At 42.3% G+C, this 26,313-nt stretch overlaps 1 protein-coding gene across 1 annotated transcript in view; it reads left to right on the forward strand.

Annotated features, from left to right (window-relative positions):
- PRKD1 (protein kinase D1) overlaps positions 1–26,313 on the forward strand; it is a 147,360-nt gene that overhangs the window by 76,111 nt on the left and 44,936 nt on the right. Inside the window, exon 3 of the mRNA XM_084827267.1 lies at positions 23,871–24,002. Within this exon, the coding sequence (XP_084683393.1) occupies positions 23,871–24,002 (132 nt within the window). The remainder of the gene's footprint in view (positions 1–23,870; positions 24,003–26,313) is intronic.

The following is a 26,313-nucleotide window of genomic DNA, read 5'->3' on the forward strand; positions in this document are numbered from 1 at the left end:
CACAGTCCTGTAAGGCTGTAAAGGAGAACTGCTTGCTAACAGTAGAGGGAAGTCTAAGAACGATAGAATAGAATGGACTTTATGTTCCCAATTCTGTAGGAATGCCAAACAAATGTATGTCGTAATGACAAATCATTGTTTACTTTTGATTGGGCTCTACTTAGTGATGTGTCTGGATATTGTAAGAGGGTTTCTCTTGAGAAAAAAGGTCATTGTGCAATACTAAATTATTCACTACTACCACATGACCAATGGAGATACAAAAAAGTGTCCTCTTTAAATGTGAGGAAGAGATTTGAAGCCAGCCCTTTGAACTGCACATTCCCACCTCAGCCCCTGTCCTGTCCAGAGCAAATTTCCTCATCCTGCCTTAACTGTGGCTAAGCATTACTTTGACAGCAGTGTTAGTGATTTCAAGCCTTAACTTCTCACTTGAGAAGCTGTCTTCCAATCTTGATTAAGCAAGAACCCTGCTTAGCTTGATGTAGCTGGCTGCTCATGTAACACTTAATTGGAATTAAGGTGAGAGGACGAATTTGTTTTGGAATGGGGCGAATCTGGGAGAGGGAGCACATGATCCCACAGCTGATTACCATGTAACAGAAAATGTTTCAGAGCTAAAGTTTTTTTGGGGGGCGGGGTTGGAAAGATCTCTCCTGCACATTCCTCAGAGCGGGCTCCAGGCCCTCCATCATTTTGCTTGCTCTTTTCTGCATCTTTCCCAGTGGCACAACATCCTTTTTGAGCTGCGATGATCAGAACTGTACAGATTATTCCATGTGTGGGCGCATGATAGATTTGTATAAAGCATTACGATACTTGAAGTTTTATTTTCAATTCCTGGACTAACCAGGACTCCCTGTTGCATGGAGGAGTCTTATGCACAGATGGGCCCTCATACGGCTGCTGAAGAAGTGGTGGGGTGGTGCTGGCAGGGAGTGACATTAGCTGGTGTTACGCCCTCATGCATTGAAAGGTGGTTCATGTGAATCCTTCCTCCTATAAAAGGTCATATCTGATCTTCCAGGGTGAAAAACCCATGCCTGAGGTTTGAGAGGATTGGTTTTAATTACATCAACGGCCATATTTCTTAGCTAATAACACTGTAAAAAGAACAGGCAAACAGGAAGCTCACCCCTTCAAAAAAGTATTCTTTTTTTCATACATTTATTATATTTCTATACTGCCCCATAGTTGAAGCTGTCTGTGCAGTTCACAGTTTTTTTAAAAAACCATTAAAATACATTATAAAAATATAAATAATGACATAAAACAAATAACACAACAACATATATCTAAAACAATTTAAAACAATCAGCCAGAGACGATCAAAAGACTCACTATACGCTGCCAAATGCCTGAGAGAAGAGGGCAGTTTTAACCTGGCACCAAAAAGATGACAATGTTGGAGCCAGGAAGGCCTCGTCAGGGAGATTATTCCATAAATGGGGAGCCACCACTGAAAAAGGTCCTCTCACTTGTTGCTGCCCTCCGAGCCTCCCTCAGAGGAGGCTCCCAGAGGAGGGCCTTAGATGCAGAGTGTAATGTAGGGGTCAGTCCATGCCAGGAGAGGCATTCTATCAGGTACAAGTAAACTGCTAGAGGGCTTCCAAAATTCTAAAAAATAGGTGTCTGGCATTTATAGAATACCAGTGGGCCACCGAACAAATAATCTGGAAAGCTTAAAAATGACTTGGGTGAAGGATGTTGCTGAGCAAATTTTGGAACAGAAGTGGGCTATAATATGTCACTGGAAACTGTTGCAGTCAGTCTCGGCTCATGTGAGGAAATCAACGTTCAGGTTAATCCATTGATGGTATAAGGACGCCTACTAAAGTTTCGCACACAGGAAGCACAGTCTCACTAGATTGCTGGAGAGGATGCAGTATTAAAGGTATTATTACCACATGGTTGTGCCCATTTGCTGAGACTTCTTGGAAGAAAATATTGAAAGACATTTCAGCAATCACTGAGCAACTGATGCCTAAAGATTCCAAATTAGCCTTATTAGGCATATTTGAGGAGAAACATAGGGCAATGCAACACAAGGATCTTATGGATCACTGCTTTGTTGTGGCGAAGGGGCTTGTGTAACTCAGTGAAGCCATAAGCTATGCCGTGCAGGGCCACCCAAGACGGACAGGTCATGGCAGAGAGTTCTGACAAAATGTGGTCCACTGGAGAAGGAAATGGCAACCCACTCCAGTATTCTTGCCAAGAAAAATTCATGGAACATATCACAAGGCTAAAAGATATGACGCTGGACGATGAGCCCCTCAGGTCGGAAGGTGTCCAATATACTACTGGGGAAGAGCAGAGGGAATTTCCAAGTAGCGCCAGAAAGAGTGAAGCGGCTGGGCCAAAGCCGAAAGGAGACTCAGCTGTGGATGTGTCTGGTGGTGAAAAGAAAATCCGATGCTGTAAAGAACAATATTGTTTAGGAACCTGGAATGTCAGATCAATGAATCAAGGTAAGCTGGAGGTGGTCAAACATGAGATGGCAAGACTGAACATCGACATCTTGGGAATCAGCGAACTAAAATGGACAGGCATGGGCGAATTTAATTCAGGTGACCATCGTATCTACTACGGTGGGCAAGAATCCCTTAGAAGAAATGGAGTAGCACCCATTGTCAACAAAAGGGTGGGAAAAGCAGTACTGGGGTACAATCTTGAAAACGATAGAATGATCTCAGTACGAATCCAAGGCAAACCATTCAACATCACAGTAATTCAAGTCTATGCCCCAACCACTGATGCCGAAGAAGCTGAGGTTGATCGGTTCTATGAAGACCTACAACACCTTCTAGAACTAACCCCCCAAAAAGATGTCCTCTTCATCACAGGGGATTGGAATGCTAAAGTAGGAAGTCAAGAAATCACCGGGATAACAGGCAGGCATGGCCTTGGTGTACAAAATGAAGCAGGACAAATGCTAATAGAGTTTTGCCAAGAGAACACGCTGATCATAGCAAACACTCTTTTCCAACAGCACAAGAGATGACTCTACACATGGACATCACCAGATGGTCAATATCGAAATCAGATTGATTATGTCCTTTGCAGCCAAAGATGGAGAAACTCTATACAGTCAGTAAAAACAAGACCTGGAGCTGACTGTGGCTCAGATCATGAGCTTCTTGTTGCAAAATTTCAGCTTAAATTGAAGAACGTAAGGAAAACCACTAAACCATTCAGGTATGACCTCAATCATATCCCTTATGAATATACAGTGGAGGTGAGGAATAGATTGCAGGGATTAAACCTGATAGACAGAGTGCCTGAGGAACTATGGACGGAGGTCCGTAACATTGTTCAGGAGGCAGCAACTCAATCCATCCCAAAGAAAAAGAAATGCAAGAAAGCCAAGTGGCTGTCTGATGAGGCTTTCCAAGTAGCTGAGGAAAGAAGGGAAGCGAAAAGCAAGGGAGAAAGGGGAAGATATATCCAACTGAATGCAGAGTTCCGGAGAATAGCAAGGAGAGACAAGAAGGCCTTCTTAAATGAACAATGTGAAGAAATCAAGGAAAACAACAGAATGGGAAAGACTAGAGATCTCTTCAAGAAAATTGGAGATCTCAAGGGAACGTTTTGTGCAAAGACGGGCATGATAAAGGACAAAGAAGGCAGGGACCTAACAGAAGCAGATGAGATTAAGAAGAGGTGGCAAGAATACACAGAAGAACTATACAGGAAAGATCTGAATGTCCTTGATAGCCATGATAGTGCGGTCACTGAACTTGAGCTGGACATCCTCGAGAGTGAAGTCAAGTGGGCCTTAGGAAGCATTAGTAACAACAAAGCTAGCGGAGATGACAGCATTCCAGCTGAGCTATTTAAAATCCTAAAAGATGATGCTGTTAAAGTGCTGCACTCAATATGCCAACAAATTTGGAACACTCAACAGTGGCTGCAAGACTGGAAAAGGTCAGTTTACATTCCAATTCCAAAGAAGGGCAATGCCAAAGAGTGTTCAAACTACCGCACAATTGCGCTCATTTGACATGCCAGCAAGGTGATGCTCAAAATCCTACAAGCTAGGCTTCAGCAGTATGCGAACCGAGAACTAGCAGAAGTACAAGCTGGGTTTCGAAGAGGCAGAGGAACTAGAGATCAAATCGCCAACATTCGCTGGCTCATGGAGAAAGCAAGAGAATTCCAGAAAAGCATCTATTTCTGCTTCATTGACTACGCTAAAGCCTTTGATTGTGTGGATCACAACAAACTGTGGCAAATTCTTAAAGTGATGGGAGTACCAGACCACCTTACCTGAGAAACCTGTACGAGGGTCAAGAAGCAACAGTAAGAACCAGAGATGGAACAACCGATTGGTTCAAAATTGGGAAAGGAGTACGACAAGGCTGCATATTGTCACCCTGCTTATTTAACTTATATGCAGAGTACATCATGAGAAACGCCGGGTTGGATGAATCACAAGTCGGATTTAAGATTGCCGGGAGAATTATCAACACCCTCCGATATGCAGATGATACCACCCTAATGGCAGAAAGTGAAGAGGATCTCAAGAGCCTCTTGTTGAGGGTGAAAGAGGAGAGTGCAAAAGCTGGTTTGAAACGCAACATTAAAAAAACTAAGATCATGGCATCTGGCCCCATCACTTCCTGGCATATAGAAGGGGAAGAAATGGAAGCAGTGACAGATTTTATTTTCTTGGGCTCCAAGATCACTGCAGATGGTGACTGTAGCCATGAAATTAAAAGACGCTTGCTCCTTGGGAGGAAAGGTATGGCAAACCTAGGAAGCATAGTAAGAAGCAGAGACATCACGTTGCTGACAAAGGTCCGTCTAATCAAAGCTATGGTTTTCCCAGTAGTAATATATGGCTGTGAGAGCTGGACTATAAGGAAGGCTGAGCGCCGAAGAATTGATGCTTTCGAACTGTGGTGCTGGAGAAGACTCTTACGAGTCCCCTGGACTGCAAGGAGGTCAAATCAGTCCATCCTAAAGGAAATCAACCCTGAGTGCTCATTGGAAGGACAGATGCTGAAGCTGAAGCTCAAATATTTTGGCCACCAAATGTAAAGAGAAAACTCCCTGGAAAAGACCCTGATGCTGGGAAAGACTGAAGGCAAAAGGGGATGGCAGAGGATGAGATGGCTAGATAGCATCACCGATGCAATGAATATGAACTTGAGCACGCTCCGGGAGAGAGCGCAGGACAGGAAGGCTTGGCGTGCTATGGTCCCTGGGGTCACAAAGAGTCGGACACAACTGAACGACTGAACAACAACAACAATAGGGCAATGCAACACAAGGATCTTATTCTTACTAGTGGCAGCTTGGTTGGCTCTGCTAGGCATTGGTTGGCCTTTGAAAGCAGATAAATTTTGGTGGAAACCAGTACCAAACGTTTGGGCACATTGCCATAGCAGAGAAGCTAACCCAGTAGCTCAGACATTATAAAGAACAAATGGGTCTAGATGCATTTGTATGGTGTGATATCCTTTTATTTATTTCACAAGTGAGAAAACAGGCGTATGCCACCTGCAGGTTACACACAGAACTGGAAAAACTGATTAAGGGTGCAATCCTATGCAAGTTTAGATGGAAAAAAGGCCTATGACTTTCGCAGGCCTTTTTTCCGTCTAAACTTACATAGGATTGCACCCTAACAGTATAATTCATATTGACGATTTGTATACACTGATAGTGCTGTGCATTTGTTGTTTGGTTTTGTTATTTGCTGTTGGTGAAATCGGGAATGGAGGAATAAGAAATACAGTGTTATACAAGATGTAAAATATCCTCTGTACATTTAACAAACCAAAATGAAGTAAAAAAAAAATGAATGGGAGTGTTCAGTGGGGGGGAAGTGGGTACAAGGAACTATAGGAACTTCTCAGAAAAACAGTAAAGTTTTTGTTAATCTTTGGTGCACAGTTTAACCAGTTTGACTATCAGCGCTTCTGTGAAAATTTATTTATTTATTTATTTATTTATTGCATTTATATACTGCCCAACAGCCGAGGTTCTCTGGGCAGTTCACAGCAATTAAAACCATAAAATACAGCATGATAAAACATAAGACTTTAAAAGTTTAAAAGTAGCATGTAAAACCAAGTAAAACCCAACAGCACTTACAATCTAGGGAACGCCTAGGTGAAAAGGTGCATTTTTAGGAGGAGCTTGAAAGATGCCACATCTTCTGCCTCCCGTGGAAGGGTTTTCCAGTGGGTGGAAAAGTGGCATCTTTCAGTTTCTCTGTGAAAAGGTCAGCTTCTCTGTGTTGCTTTGGAGTTTACATACTCCAGAGCTGCCCTTTCCACTGAAAGGAATAGAGAGCATGCTCTGCTTGGACAGAAGCTTTGGACATGCTTTGGAGTTCACATGGGGCTCTAGATTATGTGGGTGGGGATTTTCTTGCTGTCAAATTTGAAGTAGTTTGAATTTGCAAATCTTTGTTCTTTATTGATCACGGGACTTGGTTGCACTGTACTTGTGGGCTGTGTCCATCATGTAGTCCCCTGATCAGCTACTATTTTTTTGGAAGGCAGCGGCAGTTTGAACTGAGCAAGGACAGGAAATGCCCCGTTAACCCTCTCTCCCCCAGAATGAACAGCAGCAATGGTTGTGGTAGAGTTCTCATCTTATGCACTTCAGTGCCTCCTTCCCATTCCTGCTTGCCTATAGCTCTCACTCAGGAAGGACCCACTGAGGTGCATTATGAAAGAACTCCAGCAGAATGTGGAGGAGGGATTAAAAAAAGAGTTATTTGTTTAGAAGGAATGACTGAAATGCCATGGAGAGGAAATCCTTAGGATCCGGGACCATGATGTGAGCCAGATGAGGACTTGTGGGTGTCAGACTGGGTTTCCAATTACCTATCCTGAAGTGTAGGTAGTCATGCCTTAAATGTGTGATATGTGAAACATTAAGGGCACAATCTCATGCATGTTTAAACAGAAAAAGTCCTATGCTGGCTGGGGAATGATGGGAGCTGTAGGACCTTTTTCTGTCCAAACATGCATAGGATTGTGCCCTGGGGGTGGGGGTGGGGGCGGTCTGTGAACTTTTTTTCTCTATCCTTAATAAAGAAAAAAACACCCTTTTGGGTTACAAGTAGGGGTGTTCACGGGCCCCTGCTTCACTTCGGATTCTGATTTGGACCTTCTGAAATGGCTCCGCTTCACTTTGGACCAATTCGGACTCCATCTGCTTTGACTCGGATCCGAATCCGAAGCAAGATTCGGACATCCAAATCACTCGTTCTTGACGTTTTCTCATTAGCTTGCATGGGAAAACACAAATGGCCATAACTTTTTCAGTTGTTATGATACATACATGAAATTTGGTTAACTCTCAGCCCACCTGCCAAATATCAGACAGTTTGGTCCAGTAGCTTTCGTGCCAGGCATATGTGAAATTTGATTTTTTTCAACAAAAACTCTCAAAGCAAAGAGCTACAACTTTTCACTGCTTACACAGAAGTGCATGACATTTGGGGAACTCTCAGCCCCTCTGGAGGGGTCCCATGGGCCAAATTTCAGGCAGTTTGGCCCAGTAGGTTTTGGGGCTAGGCACAGGTAAAATGTGCTGTTCTCAGAAACTCAAACCAAACTCAGGAGGGATAATGGTCAGAGAAGTTAGGTTTTGAAGTGGAGGAGGTCACTATCCCTAATCTCTGCTGTAGGTTTCTTTGAAGTGCAAATCTCCCCTAGTACTACTTCCTATTCAGCTTCACAGTGGTTGATCTCAGGCTCTCTTTGGTTGAATTTGGAATGCAGACATTACCGGCCAGGCAGGCTGGCAGAGCAGTTTTTGTAGTAATGTGCTTTTTTGTTTTAGCACACACAAAATGAATGTTTTTATATAGCCACACCACACCTGCAAAATTTCAGACAGACAAAAAATGATGCAAGTAAACTGAAAGAAACTGAGATGATGCAAGTAAACTGAGGCACTGAGAGTGTAGCAAATGGACATCATTATCCATTTTATATTTATATATGCAGTTGGTGATCTCTGCTGTAGGTTTCAATGACCTCAGACTCTCAATGGTCTTGTCTGACAGAGGCAGGAAGACAGAGCAAGCAACCCTGCCAGGCAGGCACATCATGTTGACCTTAGAGCAATGACAATGGTCTTGTACTTAACAAACACACACAGCTCTCTCAGGAATGCAACATACCCCTAGCACTTGCTCTCATGCTATGAATAAATGCAGGCTTTTTGCCAAGTATTCCCCCACCCCCACCACTGTCACCGATTGGACACTGCTGGGTTAAGCTCTAATCTGGCCATTCGCCAAAGCTCACTCCCTCCTCCTCCTCCTCCTCCTCCTCCTCCTCTGCCTTCCCCCCTCCCTCTTCCTGATCTTTCACAAGTTGATACATTTTGGAGACAGGCTGTCTAAGCTGCTCAGAACACATCAGAAGAGCTCTGAATATAGAGGGCAGACCAAGGTGCCTCATAGGTGACCCGCTTCACTCTGGGGCACCTCAGTGCTGTTCTGATCTGCTTTGTATCATGCTGAGGCACCTCTGAATCAGCCTGCTTCGCCTTATTATTCAGGCTTTGGACCGAAGCGGTACACAGCCCTAGTTACAAGGGTTAATCCATTGATTAACAAAGGCTCTGCATAACTAGTTCTCTAAAATAGTTGCTGGATTTTCAGTTCCCGGAATTGGTGCAAGGCACTGTGGCAGGTGTGCTCAGGAGGAGAATTGTCTCCCCTATTTCTTATATGATCAAGAATTCAAACCAGAATTAATTAAACCCAGTGTGATAAGGATTAAATGCCCCGCTTCTCAGCCTGGCTGTAAGTTATTATTTTGAGATATCAGGGAAAACCAAAGCACTGGGAATTAAATGAAGCAGTTGTATTAACATACCTGAGTTGTATAACCTAACACTGAAGAACTACGGAATAAAACTTCAGATATAGAAATCTGCTGACTTGCATCACAATCCTATGAGTGCTTACTCAGAAGTCAGTGCCACTGTGTTCAATGGGGTGCACTCCCAGGAAGTGTGCATAGGATGGCAGCTTTAAAAACATATATACAGCACAGGTCTGTAATGATTAAAGTAAACATAATAGAAATAAAATGTACAAGAATAAACCTTAATGATACAGCTAGATCCAATGATTCAAGACATACTAGATTAGTAAATGGCTAAACTCATAACTATTTCACTTATTAGTTACTTATTTCAGAGAAGAAAAGAGAAATCACAGAAGCCTGAATCTATCCCTTCTAGAAGACAGGAGCAGAGGGGAATCCAGTTGGCGCAATGGAGTTCAGTCCTGTGGCTGTTCAAGCCTCGAATGACTGAGAATATCTAGCACTCCTGGATGAGGCTGTTTAATCTATGTACCACCCACAGTGCCCTAAAGACTTTTAAAAAATGAACTCATTTTTTGAGTTCATTTGAGTTCAAAAGCTCAGTAGTTATTCTTCTTCACTGCTACAAAAGCACAACCTTGAGAATGAGTGGGTCGTATTAAGACAGCTTTCTTAATTAACTGTTTTCGCAAAAATGGATGGGATGACAAGAAATGCAGGGCCAGTCATGCTAAATGTACTGAATATTAGGCCCCAGCTGACACATTTCCAGAATCTAAGCCTAGCAGTTGCAGGATCAAGAGTTCCAAGGTGGTTAGCACAAGCAGAGATCAGGCAAAGGGCAAAGTCTCAGCAGTCCAGGTAACAGGCAACAAGGTTCAAAGGCAACACAGCAGACAAGGAGCAGATAGAAGAAGAGTCAGAATTCAGTCCAGAAGTACTTGCACAAGAAAGCAGTCCAGAATCATGGGCAAGGAAGCTGGATTTGGGAAAGTCTGGTCAAAGCAACTCTCAAAGCAACTTTCCAGCAACTCTCCCAGCCTTACACTGCTCTTTCTATGCAGAGTCGGACTCAGAGCCTCTGCTGTGAGCTGTTGGTGGCTGCAGCTGAAAAGGCCCTCCTTGTGAGCAAGCCTCCTATGTGTGAGTACACCTGTTCTCACAAGGATGCTGTTCAATTAATCTAGCACCCCTTCTGGGTTCTTCTCTTTTCAGGTGGCGTCTCTGCTGAGGGCTTGGGGTGGGGGGCGGTTCTCTGCCTTTACCTCTGAGGCAGAGTCCCTGTCCTCCACAGGTGATGCCCTCATGGTAGTCACCTCTGAGGGTCTGGGCTTGTCCTGGTCTACTGGCAGATCCTGAGTATTGCTGGGGGCAGGTGGTTCCTGGTCCTCCAGCTCTTCCTCCTCCTGCGAGGAGTCTTCCAGCTGGGGCATAACACCAATATGGAGTCACTGATGATTACAGTTATGAGAGCATGAGCTATCTTGCCATGGGGCGGGGCAGTATTGGCTGGACTGAATGCGTTGCCTGTCCCCTCCCCCTGACATGTAATTAGCGCTGTCAGAAAAGCACCACACCAGCCCTCCTGTGTGCCAGATGCAATTCCCACCCGCGCCATGCAGAATCCTTCCGTACCTGTGGTACAAAAGATTTTCAAGCAGATATTGGTTCCCCGTCATGGATTTCATGCACTGTTTGTGTAAGTCAAGTGTTAGATTGGTACATGACTCATAATTATACTAATAGTGCAACCTTTTAATGTCTACACAACAGTATGTCCCATTGAGTTCAATGGGGCATACTCCCAGGTACCTGGGGAGTAAGCCCTATTTTACCTGGCTTACTTCCAGATAAGTTGGTATAGGATGTATTTCTTTATTATTACCTTTATTATTTTAGCTTAAAATATCAAAGTACTATTTATGGTCAGGGCCAGAAATATTGGAACAAGGATAACTGTGTTGGCAGTTGGCCTCTGTACACCACCACATTGAACTTGAAAGGAAATACACCCAGATGGGAGCGAAGTCAGGACTTTCAGCTGTAATTCAAGGGGTTTGACAAAAGTGGGGCACTAACCACCTTTTTTCCCTCTTGCAAGGAATCCAAGGTGGCTCACCTGATCCTCCTCCTCCTCTCCATTTTATTCTCAGAATAACCCCATGAGGTAGGTTAGGCTGAGAGTCAGTGACTGGGCCAAAGTCACCCAGTGAGCTTCATGGCTGAGTGGAAACTATAACCCAGAACTCCTGAGTCCCAGTCCAACACTCTAACCACTACAGATTTTCAACATGCTAACCCTTACTGAAACTAAGCCAAAGTATACATAATGCATTTGCCTATATTTTTCCCTCTTACACTTATACCTCTGTATTTCCTTCTTTCCTTCTGTTACCTTACCTCTGTTGAAATTTAAACTGTGAGCTCATCAGCTTATGCTATGTAAAATGTCATGTAATAAAGCAATACCTAATATTTATCCTGCAATACAGTAAAGCATTCAGATAATTAAAATCAAAATGAGGAAGAATTCCTTTCCTTTCAAAAGTGCACTTTTTAATGTAGAGGTTACCTTTCTCTTTTGTTTCCAAATATCCATTATGAATGAAGGTTTTATATCTTGAATTTGACAGATCCCACAGGGATACGGATCTCGTTTTTTAGGAGGAAAAAAAGTGCACTATATAGTCAGAAATGCTTTTCAGTAAAGTTCGATTGGAAGTCATTTGTTTCTTCAAACGTTTGGATCTTATTTGTTCAGAAAAAGAACAGTGCATCTAAAATAGTGTTCTATAAATTTGAATAGGCATTCATTTTGAGGTGATCTGTCTTCTCTGTCATGTAAAATTACAAGGTTCTTCTGTAATGAAAAAAGTAGAAAGCTAGAGGAATTTTCACAAGTTTGTTACATCAGACATGGTTAGATTAAAAATTCTAAATAATAATAATAATAATCAGGTTGACATTGTGTCTGCCAGCCAAATTCACAGCATAATTGCATCAAAAGAAATGAAAACTATTATAGTATGATTTTACCTAAAATATTAAATTTTATACTAGTACTGATTCATCCCAAGAAAATTAGATTTTCCAAATCTTGTCCTTGAAGGCACATGGAAATCATTTCATATCAGCTTAGTATAATCAGAGAGAAAATGAGATATTTTTATACATTTTCTTTTTCTTTAGAAGAGAAACTAGTCGAAGGTTATTGAGCTTTAGCACAGAATTCCAAGAGGTTTTTTTCACCCAGTGATGGCAAATGTAATTGAGTTTCCTTTCAGTTCTTTTCTGTGTCTGAGTGCCACATTGGATCATATAAAAGTACACTGCCCTAATACCTGTCTTGATGGTAGACAGAAATACTGAATTGTTCAAGGTGTAGCCATCTAATGAGCAAACGTGATTTGTAGTATGAGAATGTGAAATAGAAAATAATATTCAGTGGGTTTTCTGCGTTAGCGAGAGTTGTCTTTATCTGCTGCTTCTATGAATCAGGTTGGTATGATATGCAATTTACAGCCTATGTATGATCACTGTACAACGGATCATGATTTCATCACTGTAGACTCCCCTCCTCCAACTTTGCCAGTTTTCTTTGAGAAATATGGGGCTTCCTGTTATGAAGTTTCATGATGTACAAAAGTAATGGCAAGCTGCTGTAATTTTTTGAAACGTTCTTCTGTATATTGCTAGGATTGTAGTAGTAATTATTACACTGAACAAAAAACGTTGCTTTTTTAAATACGCATTTCTTTGCAATATGTATGCTGACACTTATTTAAAAAAGTAAACTTTTTTTAGCTAGAATAATTGAAGCTTCTATGACTCATACTTGTGTCAAGCTTCTATGACTCAGTTTAAAGATAGACTGGTTGGTAATTAGGTGATGTCATTTTGTTTCGTGGTAGAAAACTTTAATTTGAAAAGGTAGGTTGTCTTACAGAAAACAGAAAACATTGCATCAGAAGTAGAAGTAAAATTCTCTGTGTGTAATACACACACACACACACACACACACACATATGCACACGCATGAGGAAAACATCTTCAAAGAGATACAGCTTCTTTGTCCTTCTCTGTAAGTTTCATCCAACTAAAAGTTGTTAACATATATCTAATTCTTGAATGGGTATGGCACTTTAACGGTTCCTGACATTTCATGAGGCATGACAAGAAAGAGGAAAGTTACTACAAGCATGCTTCCTCACAAACAAAGGTGATTATTTATATAAACTAATGGTATTGTAAATGTTAAGTTTGCTACCAAGTGGGACACACATGCCAGAGAGGTTGACTGATACCAATGCTTTGCCAGTGGGCATAGGGCAGAGAGAATATCACTTCATAGCATGGGTAGGCAACTTGTAGCACTCACCCTAATTTTCTGCAGCCCTCAGGTTAATTTCAAAAGCCTGCAATCAGTTCAGACCTCTGGCAAGAACAATCTATATAGCTTGGGAACCTGCCCAATTTTTAAGATCTTTTGGAGAGGCCCTTCTTTCAAGACTGCCCCCTTGAGGGGTGTGTTTGGTGACAAGCAAGAGAGGGCCTTTTCAGTGGCCACTCCCAGGCTGTGGAACTCCTTCCCAAGGGAGGCTAGGTTTGCTCCCTCTCTGCTGTCCTTCAGCTGGCAGGCAAAGACCGCTTTATTCAAAAACACCTTTGGCCTGTAAGGGGGTCTGTTGGGTTGGGTACGGCTTTTATTTTATATTCTGTAATTGTTATGTTTTTATTGCATTTTAATGTATTGTTTTAATCAATTTCAATTGTGTAAGCCCGGCTTGAGTGCCATTTTTTTTTTTGGTAGAAAAGCAGGGTACAAATCAATCAAATAAATCCTATTCCTGGCAGCCCTGAAGAGGGAGAAAGAGAAAAGGGCGTGGCAGAGAGATGGAGAAAAGGATGTGGCAAAAAGAGAAGTGCGACCAATTTTTGGCTCTCCTCCTGTCCACTGCTGACTTGGGCTCCATCTACGACTAATGTGTGGTTCCCAACAGAGGGAATGTGGCCTTTGACAGAAAGAAAAGGTTGCCAAGCCCTGCTTTATAGAGGCAGTAACCAGCCAGCAAGGGAGAAACGGGTCTGAATTTTGCAGCTGGCTGAAAAAAGTTAACTCAGGACATCCAGATGGATGCTGCTTGATTTTAGGGGAACTGAAGCTGCTCTATATTTGGTGGTGGTGGTGGTGGTATGTGTGTGGTGCATGCACGTACACACACACACACATATTAGAGCTGTGCACAAATGGTCTCTTGAAATTCTCCACTTACTTGTGGGCAGAGAAATCTAGGAGACAATTTCACCAAATTTCTCCAGGGGAAGGAGAAATTCTTAACAGTTTCTCCCAGCTAGGCCTCCCCACTGACAGGGCTTGTAGCACAGCTTCTTTCTTTTTTGGTAAGGAGTTTGGGGTTTTTGTGTATTCTGCAACAGCATCAACTGTGTTGGCAGGCTGGCCCCTAGTTTGCATCGACCACAGTGCAGGTGGGGGCAGCGTTGTGTCCAGCTCCAGGGATAAGTTGGAGTTAGTGCTCTGACAAAATCTGTCCTCCAATTTCCTGAAAGCTTTCTCTCCCCATGAAAAAGGCTTCTGTTGTTCTGCCTCATTCAGGATGTTTTATAATTTATGTGTGTGATGTTTTTGAGCTTACCTAATCACAGCTAGCCTCCCAGGCTGCCTGCACATCCTGATCTGAAAAAGCCCCATGGGAGGAATTACTTCATGGTAATTAAACTAAACTTGGCTTTAACTGAAGTGTAGGAAGCTGAGGAGGCTACAGGCGTCTGGAGAGATGATTGTGCAATGGGAAACAGGACCGTTGTGCGCGCTCCTTGGCCACTTTAAGTAAGGGAAGCCCAAGAAATCCTAACCCAACCCATGAGAATTCCTCCGAAATTTCTTCACCATTGAATTCCTTTTCGGAAGCAATTTCTCTTCTATCAAATTGAATGAGAATGGTTGAAAAAATGTGGGAAAAATTTTCAGCACAGCACTAATATATATCACTCGTATGCATGTGCGCGCGCACACACACACACGCACATAGCACACACACACAAACACACACTTCATTCTAAGCCATTCTTACCATTCTGATTTGAATACTTCTTTTTTAGAAGTTTTCTAAGAGCAGCTGATTGACTAAAGGGCACTTACGCCATACAATTCTAGGAAGAGATGACTCAGTATGTCTTGCCGTCTTCTTTTTTCATGCCCTTTGGAACTGAACAATAGACTCTGAATGGACCAAACCACAGAGAAACAAGAATAAACATGGTGGGTGTATTACATTTGGCAAGTTTGGACTGGAATTGATTTTAATCCAAGACAGTCTCAGCAAAGGAGGAAGGAATAATAAATGTAATGCCTTGCAGTAAGTTTTGTGCATTTTTTAGTATGACTACATAATGTGGCTGGTATGGATCAATGTTAGGTAAAAACAAGAGCAGAAACAATTAGTCATCGGTTCTACAGAAAGAGTACAGAAAACACCTGTCTTCATTAAACAAACTATTCAGTAAAATAGCTTAGCCACTTTAAGAGACAATAATTGTTTGAAAAGTAGGATATAAATACAGTAAATAACAACAATAATACATAATACTGGAAGTTAGCCATGGTTATACTGGAGGGTTATATATGTGTTCAGATTTTTTTAATCTTTTCTTTTTTGTAGATAAGCTGATGTTATACTTAAAGGCTGCTGGTAACTTGAGAGAAATTACTACAAGGAAAAATTAAAATAATTTGAATGTAAATAAACTTGGGGAAACAACCCCCCCCCCCCACACACTAAATTATTCAGTCAAAGGGAAAGCTCTTTGAAATCCCACTGATTTCAATGCAAAATATTTAAGTACATCCTTAAGTCTGCCATTGAAATGAATAAAACATAAAAGTGCTTTACTTATAGTGCAATCCTATATATATAGGATTACTCCTAGATAAGTGTTTACTCCTAGATAAGTGGATGGGATTGTAGGCCTAAGTGGGATTCTGCTGATAGAAAAGCATATGTTCAGATGCAGTGGAAATTCTTTTTGAATGCTCAAACTTAAGGGCATAGCTTGGTGAGGAGTTTAAGCTCTGCATCTCTATTAAACAATGTTCAGCTTAAAATATCAAAGTACTAGTTACAGTCAGGGCCAGAAATATTGGAACAAGGATAACTGTTTTGGCAGTTGGCCTCTGTACACCACCACATTGAACTTGAAAGGAAATACACCCAGATGGGAGCGAAGTCAGGACTTTCAGCTGTAATTCAAGGGGTTTGACAAAAGTGGGGCACTAACCATTCAGGAGGTACAGCCAGTGGCATACACACACACCCATCGTTGGCGGCTCATAAGTAATGGAACAAAACAACATCATTTCAAACTTAAGGATCGCCTTTAATACCTGGATGAAAATCTTTTGCAGTCAATGACTGCCTGAAGTCTGGAACCCATGGACATGACCAAATGCTGAGTTTCCTCCCTCAAGATGCTTTGCCAGGCCTTTACTGCAGCTGCCTTCAGCTGCTGCTTGTTTGTGGGTCTTTCTGCCTTCAGTCTTGTCTTCAGTAAGTGAAAAGCATGCTCTATTGGGTTGAGATCAGGTGACTGACTTGGCCATTGAAGAACATCCCACTTCTTTGCCTTCAGAAACTCTTGGGTAGCTTTTGCTGTATGTTTTGGGTCATTATCCATCTGCAGTATGAAGCGGCGTCCTATCAGTTTGGTGGCATTTGGCTGAATTTGAGCAGAAAGTTTAGCCCTATACACTTCAGAATGCATCCTGCTGCTTTTATCAGCAGTCAGGTCATCAATAAACACCAGTGACCCGGTTCCATTGGCGGTCATACATGCCCATGCCATAACACTGCCTCTACCATGTTTGACAGATGATGTGGTATGCTTTGGATCATGAGCTGTTCCTTTCCTTCTCCATACTTTTCTCTCCCCATCATTCTGGTACAAGTTAATCTTGGTTTCATCAGTGCAAAGAATCTTATTCCAGAACTGGGCAGGCTTTTTTAGGTGTTTGCTGGCAAAGGCTAATCTGTCCTTTCTGTTCTTGAGCATTACCAGTGGTTTGCACCTTGTTGTGAAGCCTCTGTATTTACATTCATAAAGTTGTCTCTTAACTGGAGATGTTGACAATGACATGCCTACCTCCGCAAGAGCATTCTTGACCCGGCTAGATGTTGTGAAAGGGTTCCTCTTCACCATGAGCAGAATTCTGCGGTCATCCACTTTAGTTGTCTTCCGTGGTCTTCCAGGCCTTTTGCTTTTGCTGAGGTTGCCAGTTAATGCCTTTTTTTTCAGGATGTTCCAAACTGTTGTGTTGGCCACTCCCACTGTTTTTGCTATCTCTCTGATGGGTTTATTTTGTTTCCTCAGCCTAATGATGGCCTCCTTCACTTGCATGGACACCTCTTTGGACCTTATGTTGGGAGTTCCAGTGAACAGCAACCAAATGTAAATGTAATGCTCAGAACCACCTCCAGGCCTTTTCTCTGCTTGATTGGTCATGGGGTACCCAGGAAGCAAGCCACACTTGGCCATGTAGCTGCTTGTCAGCCATTCATTCCATTACTTATGTGCCACCAGCGATAGGGTGTCTGTGTATGCCACTGGCTGTCCTTCCTGAATGGTTAGTGCTCCACTTTTGTCAAACCCCTTGAATTACAGCTGAAAGTCCTGATGTCGTTCACATCTGGGTGTGTTTCCTTTCAACTTCAATGTAGTGGTGTACAGAGGCCAACTGCCAAGACAGCTATCCTTGTTCCAATATTTCTGGCCCTGACTGTACATTAGCAAACTACATAGGGCTGGTTCACATTAGTAGATGACCTTTATGTGATTCTTCTTGACTGTCCTTGGATGTGGAAGTCAAGTAGAGTCATGTATTATGTGAACTAGCTCTCCACGGCTAAATTTCCACTGCAATTTCTCTGATTGTGACATTGCATTTTGGAGCCACTGTGATAATGGAAATTGCAGTAAGAGTGTATTTACAGTGTACTAGTTCACATAATACACTTCTATATGATCCCTGTACTCTTGGGTAAGACTGTGTTGGTACTGTTCACCTCTGTGATCAAATAATCACAAATTTAGTAAATGCTGCTCTAGAGACATCAGTGGGGCTAAATATCTAGAACGAAAACTGCCAAGGCTGTAGCCTTCTTGAAAATTGCAGTTTCTGGGCAGGAACCTGCCATTTTCCCCATCCTACTTTTGGGCTGGTTTTGGTTGTTTCCTTGGAGAGGGAGAAGCACTGGGCATGCCCTCAAAGGGACTCTCGTTATTAATTTAACATGTTTCCAGGGCTGAAAACAGGTTCTGAGTCAAAGTCCTCTTGAACCCTGGCTCTGAATAAGCCCTAGACATTGGGTTAAATTAATCCAATAGGGAGGTAAAAAAAAAGCAACTGTGTTCCTTCAAGCATCAAGTGTGTTTGATTGATTTAATATTTGTTTTGAGTTGACAGTTTTTGTTTTTATCATTCATCCCATAAATGTTAACAAGTTCTGTTTTTATGTCAAAGTGTGTGAGCTGTGATGACCCCTTAATTAGTCCTCAGAGAGCCTTGCTGGATAAATTACAATTTTAATAGGAGAAATGCCAATTATTTTGTTACCAGTTGACTTGGAGCATAACACTATAAAGTGTTTGCCATTCAAGTCACATTGAAAAACAGTTCAAGAACTCTTCCATTCCAAATGCAGTGGATTAGGACAGCTTTAGAATTAAACCATTAAGGTAACCAAGGCCGCAAACCTGTACACACTTACCTGGGAGTGAGTCCCACTGAACGTAATGGGGTTAACTTCTGAGTAAACATGTATAGGATTGTACTGTGAATCTTGAATCAGAACAGCTTGATTCATAATGCCGATTAAACTTTCATGGAGGATAAGGCTATCAAGGGCTACTAGTCATGATGGCTGTATATTACCTCCAGTCCAGTATCAGAGGCAGTGACAGTATGCCAGTTTATACCAGTGGCTGTGGAACATGTTGAACTCATGTCCTGCTACTGTACTCATGTCCTGCTTTTGGGTTTTCCATGGGCATCTGGTTGGCAAGTATGAGAACAGAATGCTGGACTAGATAAGCCTTTGGTCTGATCCAGCATGGCTCTTCTTCTGTTTAGAAACCTGTTTGCCTGGGTAGTTTAAACAGTAGCACTGAAGCATTTCACTATTTGTTTACTTTACTTATGAGTCTGAATACAAGTTCTTATGAAAGTGAGCCTGACCATTGAAACAAATGGGAGTTGTGTGCCAAAGGGAGGAGCTCCACAAACTGTGATATTGTTATAGTTTCTTGGTTTAAAACATAACAAAATGCATGGCTTCCTCCTGACTTCAGTGGATGATTCAAGATGCTGATTTTGACCTATGAAGTCCTTTGTAATTGGGCTACTGTGTGTCTCTTTGATTCTCTCCTTTGTTCCATCATGACCTTTACAGTTAATGAAGAATGGTAACTTCACTCTACCTAGTGATGTGGGTTTTCCAGAAAATTTTGAATTAGAAATGTTTTGATGCACTAGAGAGTGATTGAATTTAGTATGTTTATTTTACTTTTATTTAGTAAACAAAGCTAAAAAAGATACCCCTGTTAATTTTTTGTCCCAATACACTGCAAGGATTTAATCTGAAATATTTGAGGGGGCGGGATTAAAGCACACTTAATGTTATTTAAATGCTATGTTATGTAGACATTTTTGTTGGAATACTTGGAAAAAATTAAAGACAATAGCATGTATTTCCCTTACATTGTTTAGATTTAAGAAAAAACAGAGGTACTAAAAACTGTTATAGAAAATTTAGCAACCCAAAGAACAGGGTGTGATATGCTGGTAACCACACATCTACCTAATAATTCTGTTTCATACAATACATATATGTATTTCAGTGACATATATGTATCCTCTCTGTACTTACTAGGGATAATCACCTGAAAAATATTAATTACAACTTTGAAACTGCCAAAACTGGGTAATATTTTATCTGCAGTTTGTATCCGTTCATTGTTACTAATGAACTTAATGAAATTCACAGTATACATATATCAGGAAAAATGCATATAAAAATGTGTATGAATTTGCATGCAGACTTTTTACTACAAAAAGTCACAAACTTTTTTTTGCTTCAGAAAGTTGGAAAATTGTAGAAACTGAAATAGATAGATTCATCTATCCCTGGTCAAGGCAGGTATATGGTCCTTTGAAGACACAATGTGTGGGAGAGTGTGGAGGGGGGAGATATTTGTATTAGGCTAATTTATTTATTTACAATATTTATATACTGCTCCACATCAAAGATTTTGGAGCGGTGAACAGCAAGATAAAAGAATAAAGCACCAGGATAAAAAAGTTAAAACATTTTAAAAAGACAAATTCCAATAAGAATTTAATAATTTGCGGCTGGTCATTCAAGGAAGGCCTCTCGAAGTAACAATGTCTTCAGGAGGCACCAAAAGGAACACAACGTTCGTGCCTGCCTGACCTCCAAAGGCAGGGAATTCCACAGGAAGGGGGCCACCACAGGGAAGGCTCTTTTCCATGGGTCCATGTGGAATCACCAGGAACATGCCCTCTAATGATGTCAGTGACCAGGCAACTTGGTAAGGAAGGAAGTGCTTTCGCAGGTATCCTGAGTTGTTTAGGGCTTTGTACACTAGTTGTTGTTGTTATTGTTGTTCAGTCGTGTCCGACTCTTCGTGACCCCATGGACCATAGCACGCCAGGCCTTCCTGTCCTGCGCTCTCTCCCGGAGCGTGCTCAAGTTCATATTCATTGCATCGGTGATGCTATCTAGCCATCTCATCCTCTGCCGTCCCCTTCTCCTTTTGCCTTCAGTCTTTCCCAGCATCAGGGTCTTTTCCAGGGAGTTTTCTCTTCGCATTAGGTGGCCAAAATATTGGAGCTTCAGCTTCATTATCTATCCTTCCAATGAGCACTCAGGGCTGATTTCCTTTAGGATGGACTGATTTGACCTCCTTGCAGTCCAGTGGACTCGTAAGAGTCTTCTCCAGCACCACAGTTCGAAAGCATCAATTCTTCGGCGCTCAGCCTTCCTTATAGTCCAGCTCTCACAGCCATACATTACTACTGGGAAAACCGTAGCTTTGATTAGACGGACCTTTGTCGGCAAGGTGATGTCTCTGCTTCTTACTATGCTGTCTAGGTTTGCCATAGCTTTCCTCCCAAGGAGCAAACGTCTTTTAATTTCATGGCTACAGTCACCGTCTGCGGTGATCTTGGAGCCCAGGAAAGTAAAATCTGTCACTGCTTCCATTTCTTCCCCTTCTATATGCCAGGAAGTGATAGGGCCAGATGACATGATCTTAGTTTTTTTAATGTTGCGTTTCAAACCAGCTTTTGCACTCTCCTCTTTCACCCTCAACAAGAGGCTCTTGAGATCCTCTTCGCTTTCTGCCATTAGGGTGGTATCGTCTGCATATCGGAGGTTGTTGATAATTCTCCCGGCAATCTTAATTCCGACCTCTGATTCATCCAACCTGGCATTTCTCATGATGTACTCTGCATATAAGTTAAATAAGCAGGGTGACAATATGCAGCCTTGTCGTACTCCTTTCCCAATTTTGAACCACTCGGTTGTTCCATGTCTGGTTCTTACTGTTGCTTCTTGACCCTCGTACAGGTTTCTCAGGAGACAGGTAAGGTGGTCTGGTACTCCCATCACTTTAAGAATTTGCCACAGTTTGTTGTGATCCACACAATCAAAGGCTTTAGCGTAGTCAATGAAGCAGAAATAGAGGTTTTTCTGGAATTCTCTTGCTTTCTCCATGATGCAGCGAATGTTGGCAATTTGATCTCTAGTTCCTCTGCCTCTTCGAAACCCAGCTTGTACTTCCGGTAGTTCTCGGTTCGCATACTGCTGAAGCCTAGCTTGTAGGATTTTGAGCATCACCTTGCTGGCATGTGAAATGAGCGCAATTGTGCGGTAGTTTGAACACTCTTTGGCATTGCCCTTCTTTGGAATTGGAATGTAAACTGACCTTTTCCAGTCTTGTGGCCACTGTTGAGTGTTCCAGATTTGTTGGCATATTGAATGCAGCACTTTAACAGCATCATCTTTTCGGATTTTAAATAGCTCCGCTGGAATACAGTCATCTCCGCTAGCTTTGTTGTTACTAATGCTTCCTAAGGCCCACTTGACTTCACTCTCTAGGATGTCCGGCTCAAGTTCAGTGACCGCATTATCATGGCTATCAGGGACATTCAGATCTTTCCTGTATAGTTCTTCTGTGTATTCTTGCCACCTCTTCTTAATCTCATCTGCTTCTGTTAGGTCCCTGCCTTCTTTGTCCTTTATCATGCCCGTCTTTGCACAAAACGTTCCCTTGAGATCTCCAATTTTCTTGAAGAGATCTCTAGTCCTTCCCATTCTGTTGTTTTCCTCGATTTCTTTGCATTGTTCATTTAAGAAGGCCTTCTTGTCTCTCCTTGCTATTCTCTGGAACTCTGCATTCAGTTGGATATATCTTCCCCTTTCTCCTTTGCTTTTCGCTTCCCTTCTTTCGTGAGCTACTTGTAAAGCCTCATCACACAGCCACTTGGCTTTCTTGCATTTCTTTTTCTTTGGGACGGATTTCGTTGCTGCCTCCTGAACAATGTTACGGACCTCCGTCCATAGTTCCTCAGGCACTCTGTCTATCAAGTCTAATCCCTGAAATCTATTCCTCACCTCCACTGTATATTCATCAGGGATATGATTTAGGTCATACCTGAACGGTTTAGTGGTTTTCCCTACGTTCTTCAATTTAAGCCGAAATTTTGCAAGAAGCAGCTCATGATCTGAGCCACAGTCAGCTCCAGGTCTTGTTTTTACTGACTGTATGGAGCTTCTCCATCTTTGGCTGCAAAGGACATAATCAATCTGATTTCGATATTGACCATCTGGTGACGTCCATGTGTAGAGTCGCCTCTTGTGCTGTTGGAAAAGAGTGTTTGCTATGATCAGCATGTTCTCTTGGCAAAACTCTGTTAGCTTTTGTCCTGCTTCACTAATACCTTAAACCTGGCCCAGTAGCAGATAGGCAGCCATTGCAGTTCCCTCAGCAAAGGAGTTGCACGCTGAAAAGGGGCAGCTTCTGACAACAGCCGAGCTGCTGCATTCTGCACTAGCTCCAGCTTCTGGACCAGCCTTAAGGGTAGCCCCACATAGAGTGCATTACAATAATTCAGTCTTGAGGTTACTAATGCCTGTACCACCGTGTTCAAGCTATCCCTGTCCAGGAGAGGCCATAGCTGGCGAAACAGCTGAAGCTGGTAAAAGGCACTTCGAGCTGCTGTGGCTTCTTGGGCCTCCAGCGACAATGATGGATCTCTCAGTATCCCCAGATTATGAACCTGATCTTTCAGAGGGAGTGTAACTCCATCCAGAACAGGCAATAAGTCTATCTCCCAGACTTGAGAACCACTCACCCACAAGGCTTCCGTCTCGCCAGGATTCGCCTTCAACCATAGACTAAGAAATCCTCCCATCCAGCTAGGTCAAAAGATGGAAAGGCATTCTTGCCGAATAAGGATATAATTGTTTATGCTGACAATGGTGTTGGAGATGGTAGGGCAGTGATTTCCTATTGTCAGTGGTGGGACAGCAATTTCCTATTAAGACACCATAATCTAATCCTGCAAAGCAGTGGTCATGCTGCATTCCTGTACTTTTAATGGCATTGCATAGTATTATACTTTTACATAGTATTATATCCTTGGTTGGAATTATATAGTTCATGTTCCAGATATGCTGTAGAACTTCATTTTTACTGTCCTCTTGTAATAGCAAACCTTTCTTTTGTATTTGTCAAACAAAAGTCTTAGAATGTGTACTCCTGTGCCAAAATGCCTTAGGCATTCTGTTGTTTAGCCAAGTAATCCACAAGGATAAAGTAAGTGGTATGTGTAGCAGTTGTGGCTACATCAGAGTCTTTGATAACCTTTCTTAATTATCTTGAAGAAATGATATGAGGAAAGGTTCACATTTATACATTAGGCGTCTTTCTTTTAAAACCTTTGGATTTTTATTTTATTTTCGCCAGCTTCTGCAACATTTGAAGACTTTCAGATCCGACCACATGCTCTGTTTGTTCATTCATACAGAGCACCAGCCTTCTGCGACCACTGTGGAGAAATGCTGTGGGGTCTCGTTCGTCAAGGACTTAAATGTGAGGGTGAGTGAAGCATCTGCTTGCTGTGTACTGTCTGCAGGAAATACACGTGCTTGAGGAATTTCTGGGCTGCAGCAAAGAAATGAATCAGAAGCTTAGATCCTGAAGTCATAATCCATCTCTAAGGGCATTTGTTACTTTTATTATTACTAATAATACTGACAGGTAGTGAACTTTCTGATCATTCAACAGGATGTATTTACACTCTCACATTCACTTCTATGGAACCACCTACTTTTATGGGAGAAAGTAATGTCGCTACACCTGGATATTCTGATGAGGTGGGCTAAAATTGTTGGGTTCATCATTGCCTGAACAGGGGCAAGCTTCATACACAGTAGGGATGTTGGAGAAATCCATTTAGGGTGTGGAGTTCGATGGGTTTTTCTAGGCTTGCCCCCCCTGGGCTTGGTTTTGGTCCCCACTATGGCACCCGACTTGATCTGCAGCGAGTCGGGCTAGTCCACGGATTTTCTGGGAACGTTGTGCATATGTTTTTGGGAAGGTTCTGCAGTTTGCCCAAATTTCTGAGTAATTTGTGCAAATTTGGCCATAATTTGTGCAAGTTGGTCAGAAAATAGTGCAAATTGTGGAACCTTCCAAAAATGCACAAAAGGGTTCCCAGAATTCAGGGAACAGCCTGCAACTTGGCTTGCAGACACAAAGCAAGTCATAAATGCTGCAGAACTCTGTTGAGCCAAAAAAAGAACTAGATTTCCCAGTGACAGACATCCCTCCCCCAACCCCAACTACCCTTTTACATACTGCACTGCTCAGTGAAGGCAATGTTCTTTTCCTTCTTCAGTCACTGCCCACAGCCAGTTCTATTTCCCTATGTCCTCATTCTTTCTTGATGACATCTCTGCCATTCCCTTCAGGCTCTGCCTGCCACAGAGAAGCCATAGGCACATAGGAAACTGCCTCCGACGAAGTCAGATCCCTGGTTTGTTTATGTATGTATGTATTTATTACATTTCTATACTGAGGGAGTTAAAGCTCTCTGGCAGTTCATAACAATTAAAACCATAAAATACAACACAACAAAATACAATTTAAATGTTTTAAAGTTTAAAACTACATTATAAAATAAAAATAATAACCAAATAGAATCTGAACATCAGGAAAAACTTCCTGACTGTTAGAGCAATATCACAATGGAACCAATGACCTAGGGAGGTACTGGGCTCTCCCACACTGAAGGCATTCAAGACGAGGCTGGACAGCCATCTGTCAGGGATGTTCTGACTTGAATTCCTGCATTGAGCAGGGGGTTGGACTCGATGGCCTTGTAGGCCCCTTCCAACCTTACTATTCTATGATTCTAGAACTTAGCAGGAATGCAAAGATTTAAAATACAGTACCAGATCTAATACAGAAACTGAAAAACTAAAATGCCTGGGAAAATAAAAAGATGAGTTTCCCAGAGAAGCTTGCCTGGCACCTACCTAGCACTGAAAAAAACACAGTGTAGACACCAGGTGAGCCTCTCTGGGGAGCTCATTCCTCAACTGGGGTGCCACAGCAGAAAAGGCCCTCTTCTTAGTAGCCATCCACCTCACTTCCTTTGGCAGGAGCTCTTGGAGAAGGGAGCCCTTAGTTTATCTATCTCAGTATTGTCAATACTAATTGGGAGTGTCTCTTCAGGGTTTCAGTCAAGGGTGTTATCCAGGCCTGCTTGGACATGCCAAGGATTGAACTTGGGACCTTTTGCATGCAAAATATGTGCTCTGATCCTGAGCTGCTGGCCATTCCCCAGACTGAGGTGAGCTGATAAGCAGAGGGAAGGGAAGTCCTTTGGGCTGATCTTCTGCCACAAAGAAGCATGTTCGATCTTATCAACAGCCCAGCAAGGGAATAGAATGGTGTGTAGAAAGCTTACCTGCATGTGTACGCACACACACAGAGAGACACACATTTCCTCTGTTGTCCCTTTGTCATTTCTGGATTTCTTGGAGTTAGCACCCTGTGGAAAACAGGAAGGTTAGTACCAGGATCCCAGTCTGGATTGGAGCCCTTCCACTGGCTATTTTTGAAAGAGAAATTGTGCACTCGAGGGAACCCACATGATAGACATAAACACATAGTTTGATGCTTGCATTAGACTTTACAGAAACAGAGGACCCCCTTTAGATTCAGGGCATCTCTACACCAGCCTAAAATCCTGCATTTAAAACGGAGCTTTCTGCTTCTGTTTTAAATGCAGGATCAGAACGACTCCCTTTTCCATGTGCTTCCTTTCCCCCCTCCCCTTCCCGCTCCTTCTCCCCCTTACCTGAGTCTTGCATTATCTTTAATTGATCTTGCTCTTCTTCTT

The sequence above is a fragment of the Heloderma suspectum genome, chromosome 1, assembly GCF_057233095.1.
Source record: "Heloderma suspectum isolate Gila_16-S chromosome 1, 16-S_ref, whole genome shotgun sequence".
In the NCBI taxonomy this organism is placed as follows: Eukaryota; Metazoa; Chordata; class Lepidosauria; order Squamata; family Helodermatidae; genus Heloderma; species Heloderma suspectum.